General features: G+C 40.1%; 1 protein-coding gene across 4 annotated transcripts in view; it reads right to left on the bottom strand.

Annotated features, from left to right (window-relative positions):
* Window positions 1-538: 538 nt before the first annotated feature.
* SEC24B (SEC24 homolog B, COPII coat complex component) overlaps window positions 539-18,368 on the bottom strand; it is a 277,839-nt gene continuing 260,009 nt past the window's right edge. For all 4 annotated transcript variants that reach the window (XM_030190801.1, XM_030190802.1, XM_030190803.1 and 1 more), the window contains 3 exons: window positions 8,550-8,639; window positions 2,273-2,376; window positions 539-1,439 (listed from right to left, as the gene is read on the bottom strand). In XM_030190801.1, the coding sequence (XP_030046661.1) occupies window positions 1,322-1,439; window positions 2,273-2,376; window positions 8,550-8,639 (312 nt within the window). In that variant the 3' untranslated portion in view covers window positions 539-1,321. The remainder of the gene's footprint in view (window positions 1,440-2,272; window positions 2,377-8,549; window positions 8,640-18,368) is intronic.

Genomic DNA, 18,368 nt, shown 5'->3' with positions numbered 1-18,368 from the left:
TTCGAGCAGGATGAGCCCAACTGTCATCTTAAATATGTGCCCCAGCTGAGTTCATGCTGGGGTAGGGAGGGGAAGATAATAGGATAGCGTGTGCTACCATGTATGTGTACACACTACCCAGCAAAAAATATTATTAGAATGATAACATTCACTTAAAGCCTCGTTTAGTGAGAAACTACATTATTTAAATTGGCATACAGATGTTTTCTACAGGTTGTGCCATTCAGCAGCTTTGGTGACTAGCTTTTAATCCTTTAGCTTATTTCTGTAGTGTAAAGAAGGGGCACTGAAAATAACCATTGCTTTACAGACTTACAGTCCAGAGACTGGATTATGTACTCAAACAGGGGTTGACCTTCAGTAACACACACAATAACTCAAAACTTTGAAAGGTTATTTACTTTCAGTATTCAGGGAGATAAAATAGTAAATTACATACATTACAGAGTCTACAGTGTATCTTAGACTCAGCATAATAGAAAGTGGTTTCTAAAACAGAAATCATTTGCATAAATATAAAAACACATGATCACACAAAATAGGTTATTTTTTTAATTAGTAAGCCAGTCATAAATAAATCCACATAAAAGGTAACAATTACAAATAAAATGGACTTGCATTTCTTCAGCATACAAGAGCTCTTAATGTGCATTCATAAGACTTATTCTCTAATTAGGACAAAATGATTGATCATTCAGCTACCCAACACAGCTTCAAACATTATGTAATTCATATCCTGTAGTTACATTTTTACATATTTTGTCTTTTAAGCTTTTAAAAACATACTTCTATTCACATTATATACTTATTTTCTACAATTTGTGTATTGAAATTTGGGTCTTCCTGGGGGGAAAATGCCAAAAATCATTTAAAGAGGAAGAATCTGTCTTTTAAAAAGTATATCACAAACAAATAGCATGTACTATATATACTGCCTTTTGGCATCTCATATCTGGAAGAAATATATTAAAGGTAAGAAAAGAGGCTTTATCTAGTTTTACATTGCATTACAAAAGAGCATCCCACACATCTATAAAAATCCACCAGGGCAACGTACTGCCACACAACTGGAACTGTGTATAAAGAGTCTTAGAATGTAGCTACTGAATCAGTGATATGACTTCTATGCTAGCATTCTATTTGAAACAGAAGCAGACCTGACAAGTTCATTTTGGGACTACAAATTTTGCCACCGTAGAAGCTTCTATTACATGGCTGCAGCTTGCCTGGGGTAGAAAAGGTGCATGTTAGCTTTTGAAAATCCCTACACATTTCTCTTGCAGTTCATTATGTAACATGTCCAGAGTGATCGTTTGCTGCCTCATCCTCTACAGATCTGCTGTTGGATATGGAGCAAAAATTCATAGTAAGAAAATGCAGCCTCAGTCCTGTCTTCAATTAGATGCTGGAAAAATTCTGTTTTGGCAGTACTGTCATCCCTAAAACAGTAAGGAAAAAAATTATGAAATTCTATCACTGTCTATAAAAACACATATTTATTTGGAAGTAGTGGAAAGGGAAAACGTAGAAAACACTGCATGTACTCTAAATAAGCTATACTGAGAGATTATTTATTTTTGCTACAGTAGATTGCTGCTTTAAATATGGAGTGGAATAAATTTATTTAGAAGTTGGTGGGATAAGTATAGATGTACAAAAAATTATACTTTCAAAATTCCAAGAAAAACATGAATACATATACATAAAAGTCAGAGGAAACAGAGTAAATATTTTATTATTTAATTCTGTCATGCAGAGCAAATCAGTCACAATCATAGATGAAAAGATGTGTTGGTTGCCTAAAAGCACAAGATAACCTGGTGGCTCAGTGGCTATTCTGTGTGCACTCATGGAGAGAATCTGGGTTTGATGCCTGGGCAGGCCTTCTCCTTCCTAGGGTTCACCTGCCTTCAACTATGCTGTATTTAATACTAATAACAATGGAATACAAATTTATGAATAGTAAGTTTGGCAGACTCATTTTGTTCCCTCTCCCCTCAGAATTCAACATTCCTTAACATTGGCCTGAGAAAATACAAATGCACTTAATGAAATATTAACAAAAGATTAACAAAGGTGTGCCAACCAATTAGCATTTTGTGCTAGTAAATAAAAATTATATATAGCGGATGATTTCTAGTTGAATCTGTCAATTGCAATTATTTGATATTTCATATAATAAACAGAAACTAGTTTCTTCCTTGCGTGTCTGTTCCCTCCCTAAGATAACAGTAAATTATTTTTATAGCACACCAAACTAAAAAGTACTTACTTTATTACATGAAGTACTGGATTTAATGGTCTGCTCTCCTTCAGCCATGATATAAAGGCTCTTGCTCTTTCCGATAAAAGTGTATTCAACTCTGGAAGCTGTGTCTATTTTGAGAAATTAAATTAAATTATGGATTATTTCCTTGAAATATAGAATTCAGATGTATTAAGAGTAACTGAGAAGGTATTTGTCAAAGAATGGTAGTTGGTATGAGGTTGATTCTAAAACCTGCACAAGAACTGGACAAAGATCATACACAATTCCTCTATAATAAGCAAATGTGCTTTCAGACAAGCACAATCAATAAAAACAAGTTCAGCCCCAAGCAAACTGCCACAAGAAAATAAAATGTTTGCAAGAAAGCACATTTATAATGGGTCTCCCCCATAAACAGCAGGATAAATCACACACACTAGTGGTTCTATCTTACAAAACTGACAGAGAACTCTTTCACTCCTGAAAAACCTACCGTTTTTCTGATCATGTACAAGTTCTTCTCACACAGTTGCTACCTCATAATGCCATTAGTCTACTTCAGAGCTTAGGTATAAAATTCCTAGGAAGGTGGGTGGGTATGGGCGTTAATTTTTCTATTGTCTACGGAAAACCCCCATTTCAAGTAAGAAACAGTGCTTTCTCCATGAGCAAGGAGGATGAAATCAGCCAAACAAATGAGTATCCCAAAGCAGAGGGTTGCCTTATTATTTTGGATTCTTAGAGGAATTTGAATAAGCTTATTGAGGAGGGAGTTAACTGACAGCTTGTAGAACTGTTTGCCTAAATGTATTCTCTTTGAGTCATATGGGCAAGACCGTAATAAAATATAAAAGGTTGAGTAGAACACTATGTTGCATATTTCTTCAATGGAAAGTGAAAGGAGATAAACAGCAGTTGCCATGAGGCTCTGACAATGTGCTTTCACAATATCATTCAGTTGTTATCCTGCTAGTCACTTTAAATAATTTTAGCTATTGCAGTTCCTAATCTTTTATGAGCAAAGGATATAAAGAGTTGTGTGGATTGGTGATGTGAATTTGGTCTCTTCACAGTCGGCACTCTTTTACAGTCCAATGTGTACAAAGCCTGTTCATTTGTGAGTATTATTTTTTAAATTTATTTATTGCACTTGTATTAGGGTTACCATTTTTTGTCCTCATAAAAAGAGGACACTTGCCCCACCCCTGACGCATATTCCCCTCCTCCCCCAATCACCTTGCCTCCCCCCTTGCATCTCCACTCCGCCCCGTCACCTCCCCTCCCCTTACTCTACTATCCCTGATGGTCTAGAGGTATCTCTTCGGGGCCTGGGAAGCGCAACACTCGGTGGTTAGAGGCATGCCGCTGACTTCCTTGAGGAGGAAGGGGGTGGCTCAGGCAGCAGATTTCTTGGACTGGCAGGGCTTTGGCTACCCCACCAGCCACTGAATAGGTATTGCAGCTTTGGAGGGGGCCTGAGTCCAAAGTGTGTGTGTGGGGGGGCCCAGACCCCAGGGGCCCCTCTGTGGCTATACCACTGATTAAAGGCTGAATATCTTCCTTTCTCCTGCCCTCAGATCCAACTCTCAATCCGTCCTTCTCCTCTACTCCCATGCCCATTCTCTCTCTCTTCCCTCTCTCGTCCCTTCCCTTCCTTCCCCACCCCCCCAAGTCCAATGCCTCTCTCTTTTTCATCCTTCCCTTCACCCTCTCCACCCCCAGGTCCATCACCCTCTTCACCTCCAGGTCCATTACCTTTCTCTCTCTTTCTTCCCTCTGACTCCAACATCTCTCCCTCAATTCTGCATCTCTCTGTCCCCTCCCAGACCTGCCCATGGTTCTTTCTCAATTCTCTCCCTCTCCTCCCCCCCTCCCCGCACTGGTCTGGCACAAGCATTTTTCCCTCTCCTTTCAGACCTGCCTATGGCTCTCTCTCAAGTCCTACCTCCCCCGGTCCAGTATACCTTTTGAAAAGCAAGCAAGTCTTTGGCCCTTCAACACCAGCTGCAGCCGTACTCAAGTGCTGTCTGCGGCCTGCACCAGGCCATTCCCTCTGACACGTCCCACCCTTCCAAAAACAGGAAGTTGCATCAGAAGGGGCAGGAAGGGTCAGAGGAAAGGCCAGCGCAGGCCAGAGCAGCCTTTGGGTACAGCTGCTGCTGCAGGGCTGAAGACTTGCTTTAAAAAAAACCAAAAAAGGTACACCTGGCGGGAGAGAGCTGCAGGCAGGTCCAGGAGGGGAGGGAGAGATGCCTGACCATGCCTTTGGGGGGGGCACGAGGGAGGAAGAAGACGGGTAGCATGCAATTAAAATTTTAAATCATAATAATTAACGCATTGTGATTAATGTGCAGCCCTAGTAAATTTAAAACAAATTGGAGAAAATAGTTCTTCATCAGCTTGTAATTAAACTCTGGAATTTGTTGCCATAGAATGTGGTAAAAGCAGTTACCTTAGCAGGGTTTTAAAAAAAGTTTAGATAATTTCCTACTGGGCTTGGGAACATTCACTGCTTATTTCTGAAAGATTAGCTCTCACTGAGTTAAAGACAAATACTGATATTGTAATAAAAAAAGCAGATAAGGGGGGAGGCGTCGTTGTCCTAGATAGAGATAAATATGTATCTGAAATTGAATCACAACTAGCGGATAGCACTGCCTACAAAAGGTTAGATCATGATTGTACGAGTGACTTACAAAGTGAGATACGTGACATCACTCAAATTGGATTAGACCAAGGGTTTTTGACACATAAAGAACACCAGTTTTTGAATAACAAAACTCCAATGGTTCCGGTTATCTATGCACTGCCTAAAGTGCATAAAGATCCCCTAAATCCACCAGGAAGACCTATAATGTCATCTAGGGGATCTTTGTTAGAACCATTATCGATATACATTGATACTTTTTTGAAGGAGTTTGTACAGTACTCTAGTTCCTATATTAAGGACACAACTCATTTCTTATCCATCTTAGAAGAAGTCACTACTATCGAGGAGAACATTGTAATGGTAACTTTGGACATCAAGTCATCATATACTGTGATACCCCAAGCCGAGATGTTAGAAGTTGTTGAAATGATCTTGGATAGTAGACCTAAACCACATGATGTTCCTACTACTTTCCTCCTCACTCTTACGAAACTTGCTCTTTGTAAGAATTTTTTCAAATTTCAAGATCAATTCTTTGAACAAATTTCCGGCGTAGCGATGGGGGCCACTTTCGCTCCCACATTAGCTAACCTCTATATGGTGGCATTTGAACACAAATGGTTAACATCGTCTCCCTTTTTGCCCCATATCCGCCTATGGCGTAGTTATATTGATGACATATTTATGTTATGGCAGGGGAACACTAATGATTTAATGGATTTTTTTTGCGTGGCTGAATTGTTGTCATCCCAAAATTCAGTTCACCATTACCTTCTCAGATAAGACCATCCATTTTTTAGATGTGGAAGTGACAAAAGAAAAGAGTGGCTTTTTGACTAAAGTATATTCTAAACCTACTGATAAGAACACCATTTTAGAATATGGTAGCTGTCATCCTAGACATTTAAGAGACAGCTTGCCGTTTTCTCAGTTCCTTCGTTTTAGAAGAATTTGCACGTCCGATACCGATTTTGTCACCCAGTCCACAAACTTTTCCAATGAACTTTTGTCACGGGGTTATCCTAAACCTGTTTTAAAACGTGCGTTTCGTCGTGCTAAATACAACGATAGAAACTTGCTATTGAAGACCAAAAAACAAGTCAACTCTGACGAATCAACTATGACATGTGTAATGCGTTTTGTTCCCAAAGGTGAAAGAATAACAAAGATTATCAAACAACATTGGGACATCATGCGTACACATCCCCTTTTTAAAGAGCTGGGAGTCAGGACAGCTTTTTCCCGGGCAAAGAATTTAAAGGAAATTTTAAGCCCTGCAATGTTACCAGTGACGAATGAAGTCAGGCAGTCGATTAAATATGGTCATTACAAATGCAACAAAAAGAGTTGTAAAACCTGCGAGCTAACCACTGAATCAGATAGCTTTTGCCATAAGAACCATATTCACAAATTACACAGTTATACCACTTGTCAGACGACACACATTGTGTACAGTATTCGGTGCCCTTGTGACAAAATTTATATAGGTAAATCCAGCAGGTCACTCAATGCACGCATGACCGAACACAGATCTAGAATTACGGCAAGAAACATAGGTGCTCCGCTAGTGCAACATTGCATTAACAAAGGTCACACAGTAGATATGCTCAGATGTCAAGTTATAGAACATGTTACTATGCATTCGAGGGGAGGCGATCGTAATAGAAAATTGTCACAGCGTGAATCCTATTGGATTTTTAATTTAGATACAATTGAACCAGGAGGTTTAAACACATATATGCATTGGGGGTGCTTTCTGTAAGGTTTTAGCTTAGAGCATGTAGTTAGTTCACTGATGACGCTCACGTTACCAACTACGTACGGGAAGCACATGGTAGTTCCGGTGCCGCCTTTTTAAAAAAAGAACGCCGCCGCCATTTTTATATCAAGGTAGAGCGAGCATAAGATATACCAGGAAGCTGGAACCGTAAGTCTTGAGCTTAGTTTTTCTAGGAGGAATGTATTTAGAGATCACATATGTATTAACATTCTTGTTGCAATTCTTTGTTATATATTGATGGCTTTGCAGGATTATCCCTTGACAAAGCAATTTGGCGAAACAGGTCCTGTCGGGATAACGAAGGTTCCTGGATGCTCCTCACTACACATATAAGATACATAAGATAAGTTATTTTGACAATTGATTAAGTGGTAGTTTAAATAGTTTTCTTCCTACCATTATAAGTGTGTGCCCTAAGTACTCTCATATGAATATTTATTTTTACTAAAATTTGGATGGAGGGGGTGGTCAATGATTAAAGACTGCTATGGCTGATAGACAAGAGTATTTTGTCATAACACACAGCCAAATCATTATCTATGAGACATCCCCAAAATTCATGTAGTATTGTACTGTGTGACACTCACTTTTCTATTTTTCTACTTTTTGCATATGTTTGCTGAGTTTTGATAACTTAACAAGTAGAACGCCTAATCCGTTTTGACAGTATTTCTAGGATAAGCAGAATAAAATCCATTTTACTCTTTTGGGATATTGCCAGGTGTTTGTGACCTGGCTTGGCCACACAGTTGAAAAAAGGATACTGGGCTTGATGGACCTTTCTTTCTGTCCCAGTGTGGCAACTCATGCTTATTTATTTATTTGTTGCATTTGTAGCCCACATTTTCCGACCTATATGCAGGCTCAATGTGGCTTACATTGTACCGTAATGGCGATGTTCTTAAAGAAAGGGGGGAAAGTAGAGTGCCTCAGGGATCAGAGGGAATGTTTCAGAGATAACTTCTAGGGCCGTAACTAACATTGTGGAGGGGTTAGGAAGAAATGTTTCTTTTTGTAAAGGACACTAAAACCAGCAATATAGTAGACAAACCAGAGCACACAAATATGAGAAGTGACCTATGAAAACTCGAGTAGTTAATTGCTTGGCAGCTGAGTTTCAATACTAAAAAATAGTTATGCGTTTGGAATGTAGAAATCTGAGGGAGCAATACACAGCAAGGTGAGGGGAGAAACATTAATATCCAGAGAGCAGGAAAGAGGATCTTGAAGAGATTATGTTAATTTCAATGTAACAAGGTGGTGACTAGAGCCAGAAGATGCTTGAGTGCACAGTAAGAGGCACAACTAGTAGAGAAAAGAAATGATTCCACCATTGCATAGATCACTGGTGAGACTTCATCTAGACCAGTGGTTCCCAAACCTGGTCCTGGAGGCACCCCAGCCAGACAGGGTTTCATGATATCCACAATGAATATTCACGAGAGAATTTGCATGTACTGCCTCCTTGGAATGCAAATCTCTCTCATGAATATTCATTGTGAATATCTTGAAAACCTGACTGGCTGGGGTGCCTCCAGGACCAGGGTTGGGAACCGCTGATCTAGACTACTGAGTCCAATTCTGAAGGCCTTAGCTTTTGGAGGATATAGATAGAGTGAAGGCAGTTCAGAGAAGGGCTACCAAAGTGGTGTGTGGCTCATAGGGGCTTTAAGCATCTAAATAGGTATACATTAGACTGATGATCCTCAGCCCAGTCCTCAGGATAACTACCATGAATATGTTTGAGAATTGTACAAAGTGGCGACACTGCATGCAAATTATCTCATGGCTGTTCATTTTCTACCATTACCTGCTATGTTACCACACTGGTAATATATTTTTGAACATTTAGTAAAATACGTAGTACTTACCATTTTCTGTGGTATTGAAGCATAGTTGGAGAATCCAAGTACATCTTCTATAAATTTATCACAGCTCTTTCCAACCCAGAGGTAAAAAATCTGCAATAATAAAGAGAATGCCATCAGAAAATTAAATGACATTCCCAGAGGAGATCCGGGAAATTATACACCAGTGAGCCTGATGTTGGTGCCGGGCAAAATGGTAGAGACTATTATAAAGAACAAAATTATAGAGCATATTCAAAAACATGGATTGATGAGACAAAGTCAACATGGATTTAGTGAAGGGAAATTTTGCCTCACCAATTACATTTCTTTGAAGGGGTGAACACACGTGTGGATAAAGGCGAGCCGGTTGATATTGTGTATCTGGATTTTCAGAAGGCGTTTGACAAAGTACCTCATGACAGACTCCAGAGGAAATCAGAGTCATGTGATAGGAGGTAGTGTCCTATTGTGGATTCAAAACTGGTTAAAAGATAGAAAACAGACAGTAGGGTTAAATGGTCAGTATTCTGAAATACTGTATTCTGAAATTTCAGTAAGCTGAAAGGGCTGAACTTAGGACCGAAAGTGGTGAACTGGATAGAAAACTGGTTGACCGACAGGTGGCAGAGGGTGGTGGTAAATGGAATCCGTTCGGAGGAAAGGATGGTGAGCAGTGGGAGGGGTTGGTGCTGGGGCCCACTTTGTTTAATATATTTGTGAGAGATATTGCTGAAGGGTTGGAAGGAAAGGTTTGCCTTTTTGCAGATGACACGTAGATAGCCAATGGAGTGGACAGCCTGGAGGGAGTAGAAACAATGAGAAGGGATCTCTGAAAGTTAGAATGGTCGAGGGTCTGGCAGTTAAAATTTAATTAATCAATTAGGGATCTAATAAATGTAAGCTGGTGTTGGTAATCTGACTAAATATATCAATTATACCAGAATCTCCTGTAAGAAACCAAATGTTCTATTGTTTCTAAATGTTTTAACTTGCAGTGCTCAGTAATGCTGTAGTGCCTTTTGAACCATATGTAATGGAGTAGGTACTCAGCCGCCAAACATCACAGCACTAACCCTTCCTTCCTTTCTTTCCATTCTTAACAGGGTATATTGAATTCTGTGCTGACAATAATTAATGATGTCGTGAACAAAACTTTTTCCACTTATCTTAGCTGGTAGGATGAATGTGCGGTCTGTTATTACTCCATATCACCCGTGACTAGTGCATCGCAATTAAAACCTAGTATTCCATCGCTATTCCTGACGTGGAGCCACGTTTCACTCTCGGAGCTTTTTCAAAGGAATGTATTCCAAGTCTGTTAAATAAGCAGGAGAGATCACTGTGCTCACTCCCTGCTGGAAGGAGTGAGCACAGTGATCTCTCCTGCTTATTTAACAGACTTGGAATACATTCCTTTGAAAAAGCTCCGAGAGTGAAACGTGGCTCCACGTCAGGAATAGCGATGGAATACTAGGTTTTAATTGCGATGCACTAGTCACGGGTGATATGGAGTAATAACAGACCGCACATTCATCCTACCAGCTAAGATAAGTGGAAAAAGTTTTGTTCACGACATCATTAATTATTGTCAGCACAGAATTCAATATACCCTGTTAAGAATGGAAAGAAAGGAAGGAAGGGTTAGTGCTGTGATGTTTGGCGGCTGAGTACCTACTCCATTACATATGGTTCAAAAGGCACTACAGCATTACTGAGCACTGCAAGTTAAAACATTTAGAAACAATAGAACATTTGGTTTCTACAGGAAATTCTGGTGTAATTGATATATTTAGTTAAAATGTAATGCCAAAAAGTGCAGAGTGATGCATTTGGGGTGTACAAACCCAAAAGAGAGATACCGAATAGGAGAGAGATTAGTAAGCTTGGCTCAGGAGAGAGATCTTGGAGTTTTGGTGTTGGAGGATATGATGGTGAAGAAACAATGTGACAAGGTGACGGCCGTGGGTAGAAGGATGCTAGGCTGCATAGAGAGGGGTATAACCAGCAGAAGAAAGAAGGTGTTGATGCCCCTCTACAAGTCGTTGGTAAGGCCCCACCTGGAGTATTGGGTTCAGTTTTGGAGGCCGTATCTGGCTAAAGATGTAAAAAGACTGAAAGTGCTGCAAAGAAAAGCTACGAAAATGGTATGGGATTTACGTCGCAAACCGCATGAGGAGAGACTTGCCGACCTGAACACATATACCTTGGAGCAAAGGAGAAACAGGGGTGACGTGATACAGACATTCAAATATTTGAAAGGTATTAATCCGCATATGAACCTTTTCCAGAGATGGGAAGGTGGTAGAACTAGAGGACGTGAATTAAGGTTGAAGGGGGGGGGCAGACTCGGAAGTAATGTCAAAGTATTTTTTCACGGAGAGAGTGGTGGATACGTGGAATGCCCTCCCACGGGAGGTGGTAGAGATGAAAACGGTAATTGAATTCAAACATGCGTGGGATAAACACAAAGGAATCCTGTTTAGAAGGAATGGATCTACGGAATCTTAGTGGACATTGAGTGGTGACGCCGGTATTTGGAGAATAAAACCGGTGCAGGGCGGCACTTCTACGGTCTGTGCCCTGAGAAAGGCGGGAACAAATCAAACTCAGATATACATATAAAGTATTATATACCATGTAAAATGAGTTTATCTTGTTGGGCAGACAGGATGGACCGTTCAGGTCTTTATCTGCCGTCATTTACCATTCTTAATGGAGAAGGGTAGTTAGTGGGGTTTCTCAGGGATCTGTGCTAGGACCGCTGCTTTTGAACATATTTATAAACGATCTAGAGATGGGAGTAACTAGTGAGGTAATTAAATTTCTTAACAAAAAGTTATTCAAAGTTGTTAAATCGCAAGAGGATTGTGAAAAATTACAAGAGGACCTTACGAGACTGGGCGTCTAAATGGCAGATGACGTTTAATGTGAGCCAAGTGCAAAGTAATGCAAGGTTCCTCATTAGGAGTCACTGACCAAGAAAGGGATCTAGGTGTTGATGACACTGAAACCTTCTGCTCAGTGTGCTGCGGCGGCTAAGAAAACACATAGAATGTTAGGTATTACTAGGAAAGGAATAAAAAACAAAAATGAGGACGTTATAATGCCTTTGTATCGATCTACGGTGCGATTGCACCTCAAATACTGTGTTCAATTCTGGTCACCACAACTCAAAAAAGATATAGTGGAATTAGAAAAGGTACAGAGAAGGGCGACAAAAATGATAAAGAGGATGGGACAACTTCCCTGTGAGGAAAGGCTAAAGTGGCTAGGGCTCATCAGCTTGGAGAAAAGACGGCTGAGGGGAGACATGTAGGTCTATAAAATAATGAGTGGAGTGAAATGGAATGGGTAGACGTGAAGCGTCTGTTTACTCTTTCCAAATATACTAGGGCTAGGGGGCATGTAATGAAGCTACAAAGCAGTAAATTTAAAACGAATCGGAGAAAAGTTTTCTTCACTCAACGTGTAATTAAACTCTGGAATTTGTTGCCAGAGAATGTGGTAAATGCAGTTAGCTTAGCGGGATTTAGAAAAGGTTTGGACGGATTCCTAAAGGAAAAGTCCATAGACCATTATTAAAATGGACTTGGGGAAAATCTACTGCTTATTTCTGGGATAAAGCAGCATAAAATGTTTTGTACTTTTTTGGGATCTTGCCAGGTATTTGTGTGTTGAAAACAGGATGCTGGGCTTTGGTCTGTCCCAATATGGCAATACTTATGTACTTATATGATTTAAACTACAACTACTGCATATGTATGATGTATTACATAATAATAAACATGATTTTTATATACTGTCTTCACTCAGTGAGCTCAAGAACAGTTCACAAAATAGCAATTTAACAATAGACATTAAAACCATTTAAAATGGTTACAATTTAGTGAAAAAAGGAAAGCTGTAGAAAACAAGAAAAAAGAGAAAACTACTTGGCTAAAAAGTATAGCTATAAAGAGATAAGTGTATTTTGGCACTGCAACAGAATGTGTGCAAGGTGGTGGGATGCAGGGCAAAGGATCCTGTCTTAACAAAAATTCATAACCTCAGTGGCCAACATCAGTGTACTGAGACAAGTGGTGGAGGGCACAGTGTCCCTGTCCCCATCCCCCCTGCTGATTCTAGCAATCCTCATTTCTTTCCTCCCCTAGTTCTCAGGAGACCAGAGAGTCAAACTGCCAAACTAGAAGTGGCAGAGCAGAGGTGGCAGCAAGCTCCACTGTCCTTGTTAGCCAAAAGAACCACTAGGGACTGGAGTAAAATAATGTTTACTGCAGTGGTTGAGAACTGGGGGTGGGGGGGGGGGGGGAAATGACTCTGGGCAAGTCATATAACCCTCCATTGCCTCAGGTACACAAACTTAGATTGTGAGCCCACCAAGGAGAAAGTACCTGTATATAATATATAAACCACTTTGGTTATACCACAGAAAGGTGGTATATCACGAATCTAATAAAACAAACATAACTTAGCAGAGAGCACACACAGACGTGAGAAGAAGCAGAGAAGGAGAAGTGGGAGATAGTAAAATCAGAGTTGTGACATTTGTCCTTGCTCAGACCATCTGGCTATGGCCTTCCAATGTCGACAAAATTCCCAGCACCCTTGGATGACAAACCCTGTCCTAAGGTAGAGAAATTCGTTCACCACCACACTTTCAACAGGAATCAAATCTAGAAGGAAAACTTGCATCAGGTTCTTTAAAAAAATAAATTAAAAAAATGAAGGCTTTAGAAGGGACTGGATAGCTCAAAGGAATGGGCATCACACTGTAGGTCACCAGTTTATATCCCAGAACAGGCTAGTTTTGACCAAAAATAACCAGTTAGCTTGGTAATCTATGTGAAATGTTTGTAGTATTAATTCAGTGTCCATATGGCTATACTTAAATATCTCACCACCCCCCTTAAAAAAATAAAAAAATAAATCCAGCCACTAAGTAGTACAACTGTTGGCAGCCTCAGTTGAAAAGTTACAGATTAGAGGCATAGAGACTGAATTTCTCTTTTATATCTTGAGGCCTTCCCTCTAAAGCAGGACTGAGGTACACTGCCAGAGTCATGTGGGGAAGCTTGCACGGCCATTCCCTGTTTAATATCTGTTCTGTACATTACCTTTTGGTGTATAGGGCTGTTGGACTGGCACGTACCACAAGCATTATTTTAAAAAATAACGATGAAAGACTGTGCAGCTCTCTTCACTTAACAGGAAAAGAGAATCTGTCCAACAATTATCCCTTCTCACCAGATGTGAAATGCTTTGCATTGTTGGTCTTTTCATGCGTTACCTTAAATTTATCTATGTAGAACACTCAACACAGTCCCCTTTTTTTGTTAAAGAAAATTTCAAAATTACAATCTCAAGAAAAACTGAACTTGATAGAGATATACATATCATTGTCAAAGGAAATGCTACACTTTTCTGACAGTTATGTTGATTCTTAGAGCAGCAAAATTAGCAATAACATTTTAACAGTTCAAAAAATGCAGAAAATAAATTCTAATATATAATTTTCAGCAACCAGTAAAAAGAAACATATTTTTGCTCTTTCATTTCATGCTTGGGACAATAATAGTGTTTAAAGGTTTACATGACACCTTTCACTTAGCCACATCCGATCCGGAACAGAATACCATGGCAACATCTCACTAATATATGGAAAGTATAAATATACATGATCCACATGATACCCTGCTTGTCTTCAGAGAACAGAAACAAATCTTTCATTCCAAAATTGCAAAAGACTTAAGAAATGAAGTGTTAAGATTAAAAGAAAATAATCTAGTAGTATACCACAAAGAAATAAGAATTGTGTGTGTATTTTGAGACATCTAGCTAATCTTCTTGCTTTAGCAACTACAACCCCCTTCTTTTAATCATGCTTTCCTCCTACCATAACGTCATACCTTTGAATTTCCCCAAAATTACCTCCCACATGCACTTATACTATTTCAGCCCTTTCATTTTACTATTAATAAAATTTGACCTCTTTTTCCAAGCTGTTTGTTGCTATCTACAAACCTATAGTCTGGCTGCATAAATTATACTAAGCACAAAATGTTCTACTTAGCAACTAAAAATATACCCAATTCTACTCTGCATTCAGAGAAATGTCTCAACTAGTTCTAATAGTAGATTATTATAAATCAACCAGTCTTAGCAAAATGTCATATTTAAGTTTGCTAATAAATGATCTTTAGCTATTAAGTATGCACTTTGGTATTAACAGTTTCATCTGTGGTACAGTATCACATACATTATCTAGAAGCATGTCTCATAAACCTTTGTGCCTGTTAAACACTGAATATGTTAGATAAAAAAAGTAAGGCTGATTTTATCTGTCTGTTTTCTGCTCCTATTGTAATCGGTCATGCAAAAAAAGATCATTCAGCTAGTCAGTCTGCCCATCCTAACCAACAGCCCAGTATTTACAACACTTTCTCCCTTAGAGATCCTTGGTGCTTGCTCCATACTTTCTTGAATTCTGCTTGTCTCAACCACCTCAACTGAGAAATATTTCCTTGGATTACTCTTAAGTTTGCCCCCCTTTTATCCTCATCCTATGATTCTTATTCCAGAGCCTCCCTTCCATTGAAAAAGGCCAGATTCCTGGAGGTATTTAACTGTCTCCATCATATTGCACCTTTCCGTCAGGGTATGTTTTATGAAGACCATCAATCATCCCAGTAATTACCATCTGGTTTATGTCTTTTTCAAGGTGTATTCTCCAAACTGCACAAGGTTTTACAAGAGATTTGTACAGAAGCACTATCAACTCTTTTTTTCTACTGACTATTTTTCTCTTAATGAACCCAAGCATCCTTCTGGCTTTCTCTATTGTCTTATTTGCCTATTTGGCCAACCCAAGAACATCAGAGACAATTACACCCAGGTCCTGCCCCTTCTGTGCATAGCTTCACCTCTCCCACCACCACAGTATGGCTCAAATGTGTGGCCTTGTAATTTTCAGTATTAAATCTTAAACCATTCTTTAAGCTTCTCTAGATCCCTCCTCCTATTTTCCACACCTTACACAGCATCTACCCTGTTGCAGATTTTGATCTCATTTGCAAAAATGCAATCTCTTCTCCAGTGGCGTACCAAGGGGGGGGGGGGGGGGGGGGGGGGCGGTCCGCCCCGGGTGCACACCGCTGGGGGGGTGCCGCGCTCCTGTCGGCTCTTCGTTTTCATGCTCCCTCTGCCCCGGAACAGGTTACTTCCTGTTCCGGGGCAGAGGGAGCATGGAAACGAAGAGCCGACAAGCGCGCGGCACCCCCTCCCCCAGCGGCGTGCACCCGGGGGGGGGGGGGGCGGGGTGTGTTCTTTCGCCGGGGGGGGGTCGCGCTGCACCCGGGGGTTATTTTGCCGGGGGAGGGGCGCATCAGCGATCCACCCCGGGTGTCAGCGCCCCTAGGAACGTCACTGCTCTTCTCCATAGCACCTCTGCAATGTCATGTAAAAAAATACTAAAAAGAAGTGGTCTTGTATCACACCACTGGTAATGTTTTTTTTAGAGTGAGTTCCATTTACAGCTACCCTTTATTGCTTCCCATTAAACCATTTTCTAAACCAGACACTTATTTTTTTAGCCCATACCAAGAATGATCAGTTTATTAGTTGCCAATATGTAAATGTGTCAAAGACCATGCAAAAATCCAAATACACCACCATCTAGTACACGCCCTTGTTCCAGTTCTCATGTCACCCACTCAAAGAAATTGATCCGATTTATTTGACAAAAGCATACTTCTGGTAAAATCATGCTGCCTTGGATCCTGTGATCTGGTGTAACTATATTCCAATCATGGCTCTTCATGTACAATGTCTCTTTGACTGCTACTAAATGCAAGTCAGACTTTTTTTCACGATGTCCTCTAGATCTAGGATTTTTTCCCCACACTATGAGTGTACATAGCTTTCCAGATGTTGCCCGTTTTATCCATTTTCAATCAAGTGTTTTAATGTTGACTTACCTGTGGGCTTTGTCCACCCATCTTCGACAATCCTAGTTTAAAGCATTTTTCAGTATGTTAGCCAGTCTATTCAGGGTGTACTCTGTCACAGTCCCTCACCATCTACCTGCATAACTCATGTATCCATTTCTCAGAGCACTTGCTGCTGTTATAATTTATTCTTACTTAGCTATTTTCTTCTTTCTAGTTATGTATGAATCTTGAGTATATTTGTGTAGGATCTTTTACCTTACGTTTCCATGCATCTCTGCTATATATCTTTCCCATCAATAAACAGGCGTGCGGCTGTAACGATGTGTTATCAAAGGTAGCAGCAGGTATTTCAGGATGTGAACATATTTCAAAACATTTTTATGAAGTGAGGTTCTCTCCCATGAGATTTATAGTGGTTTGTCAGGCTCTATAGACCAGGGGTTCTCAACTCTCCTTGGGGCACACCCAGCCAGTTAGGTTTGCAGGACACCCACAATGAATATGCATGAGATAAATCTGCCTATGTAACCCCCACTGTATGCAAATCTATCGCATGCATATTCATTCTGGGCATCCTAAAAACCTGACTGACTGGGTATGTTCTGAGGACTGAATTGAGAACCACTGGTTTAGATATGATCAGCAGTTTTGTCATACTCTCTCAATGCCTGCTTGCATGTGTGTGTATATATATATATATATATATATATATATATATATATATATAATAAAACTCACCCTCAACGTTCTGAGGACACTGACATCACTGTCAGGTCCTCCGGGCACTCTTCCTTCCGGTTTGAAGCGTTCGTGGTGGTGAAGCCACCGAAAACACTGTGTTGGGGCCCCGCCCTCGCGTCAAAAGTGATGACGTCGAGTGCGGAGCAATGACAGCAGATTGAAGGTGGCGTGCCGAGGTCAGCAACAATGGCAGACGAACGCCGACGAAGTAAGTACGGAGGGGGGGGGGGGGAGGTCTGGAAGGAAACCGTGTTAGCGCCCGTTTCATTGCCGCAAGAAACGGGCATGTTTTACTAGTATGTATATATATATATATATATTTTTTTTTTTCTGTCCTCATCACTTTGCTTGCTATAAAACATCGGTACTTAGTTGTTTTCTTTTATTTTGTGATATCCCAGGGTCAATTCTCTCTCTGCACATCATAAAATGTATTGTTCAATGGCTTATGACTCTTCAGCTCATTAGACACCCCCTAAAATTAAAAAAAAACTATTAAAATTGTTTAAATTATTTTTTATGATAAAATATGTTCATATCCATGAAACAGCTTTGGAGTTGCCTATCTCACCAGGCCTTTTGTTGTCATCTGTGTGAACTTAAATGAGTTTTAAGAAGGTTTTTTTTTTAAAAGTCATCTCTGGGTATGGTTATGCTGCGATTAGTCTGTGGAGTTTTCTGATTTCCATACTGTGCCTATTTTGGTTCTATACTTCTGGTGATTTTGCTCTTCTTGAAACGGATATGGCTTTCTCCGACATACTTGTTTCCTATAGGGAAACCAGCTTCATAAGATCACAGTAGCTAACCCCAGCTAAACTTCTGAACCATTCACCAATGTCATTCAAATTTGTACCAGACACAGTGACCCTTGTCTCATACTTTTCATGTACCCTTTTGGCACTTAAAATGTGGTTCCTTTTTGTTTCCTGTAGAGCAGGGTTCTCAATCCAGTCTTCAGGACACACCTAGCCAGTCACATTTTCAGGATACCCCATAATGAATATGCAGGAGAGATTTGCATGCCTACCTCCACAGTATGCAAATTTATCTCATGTCTATTTATTGTGGGTATCCTGAAAACCTGACTGGTTAGGTGTGTTCCAAAGACTGGACTGGGAACCCCTGCTATAGAGGAACCATTCAGTTCAAA

Source organism: Microcaecilia unicolor, chromosome 2 (genome assembly GCF_901765095.1).
Source record: "Microcaecilia unicolor chromosome 2, aMicUni1.1, whole genome shotgun sequence".
In the NCBI taxonomy this organism is placed as follows: domain Eukaryota; kingdom Metazoa; phylum Chordata; class Amphibia; order Gymnophiona; family Siphonopidae; genus Microcaecilia; species Microcaecilia unicolor.
This window is presented reverse-complemented; position numbering and strand designations above follow the sequence as displayed.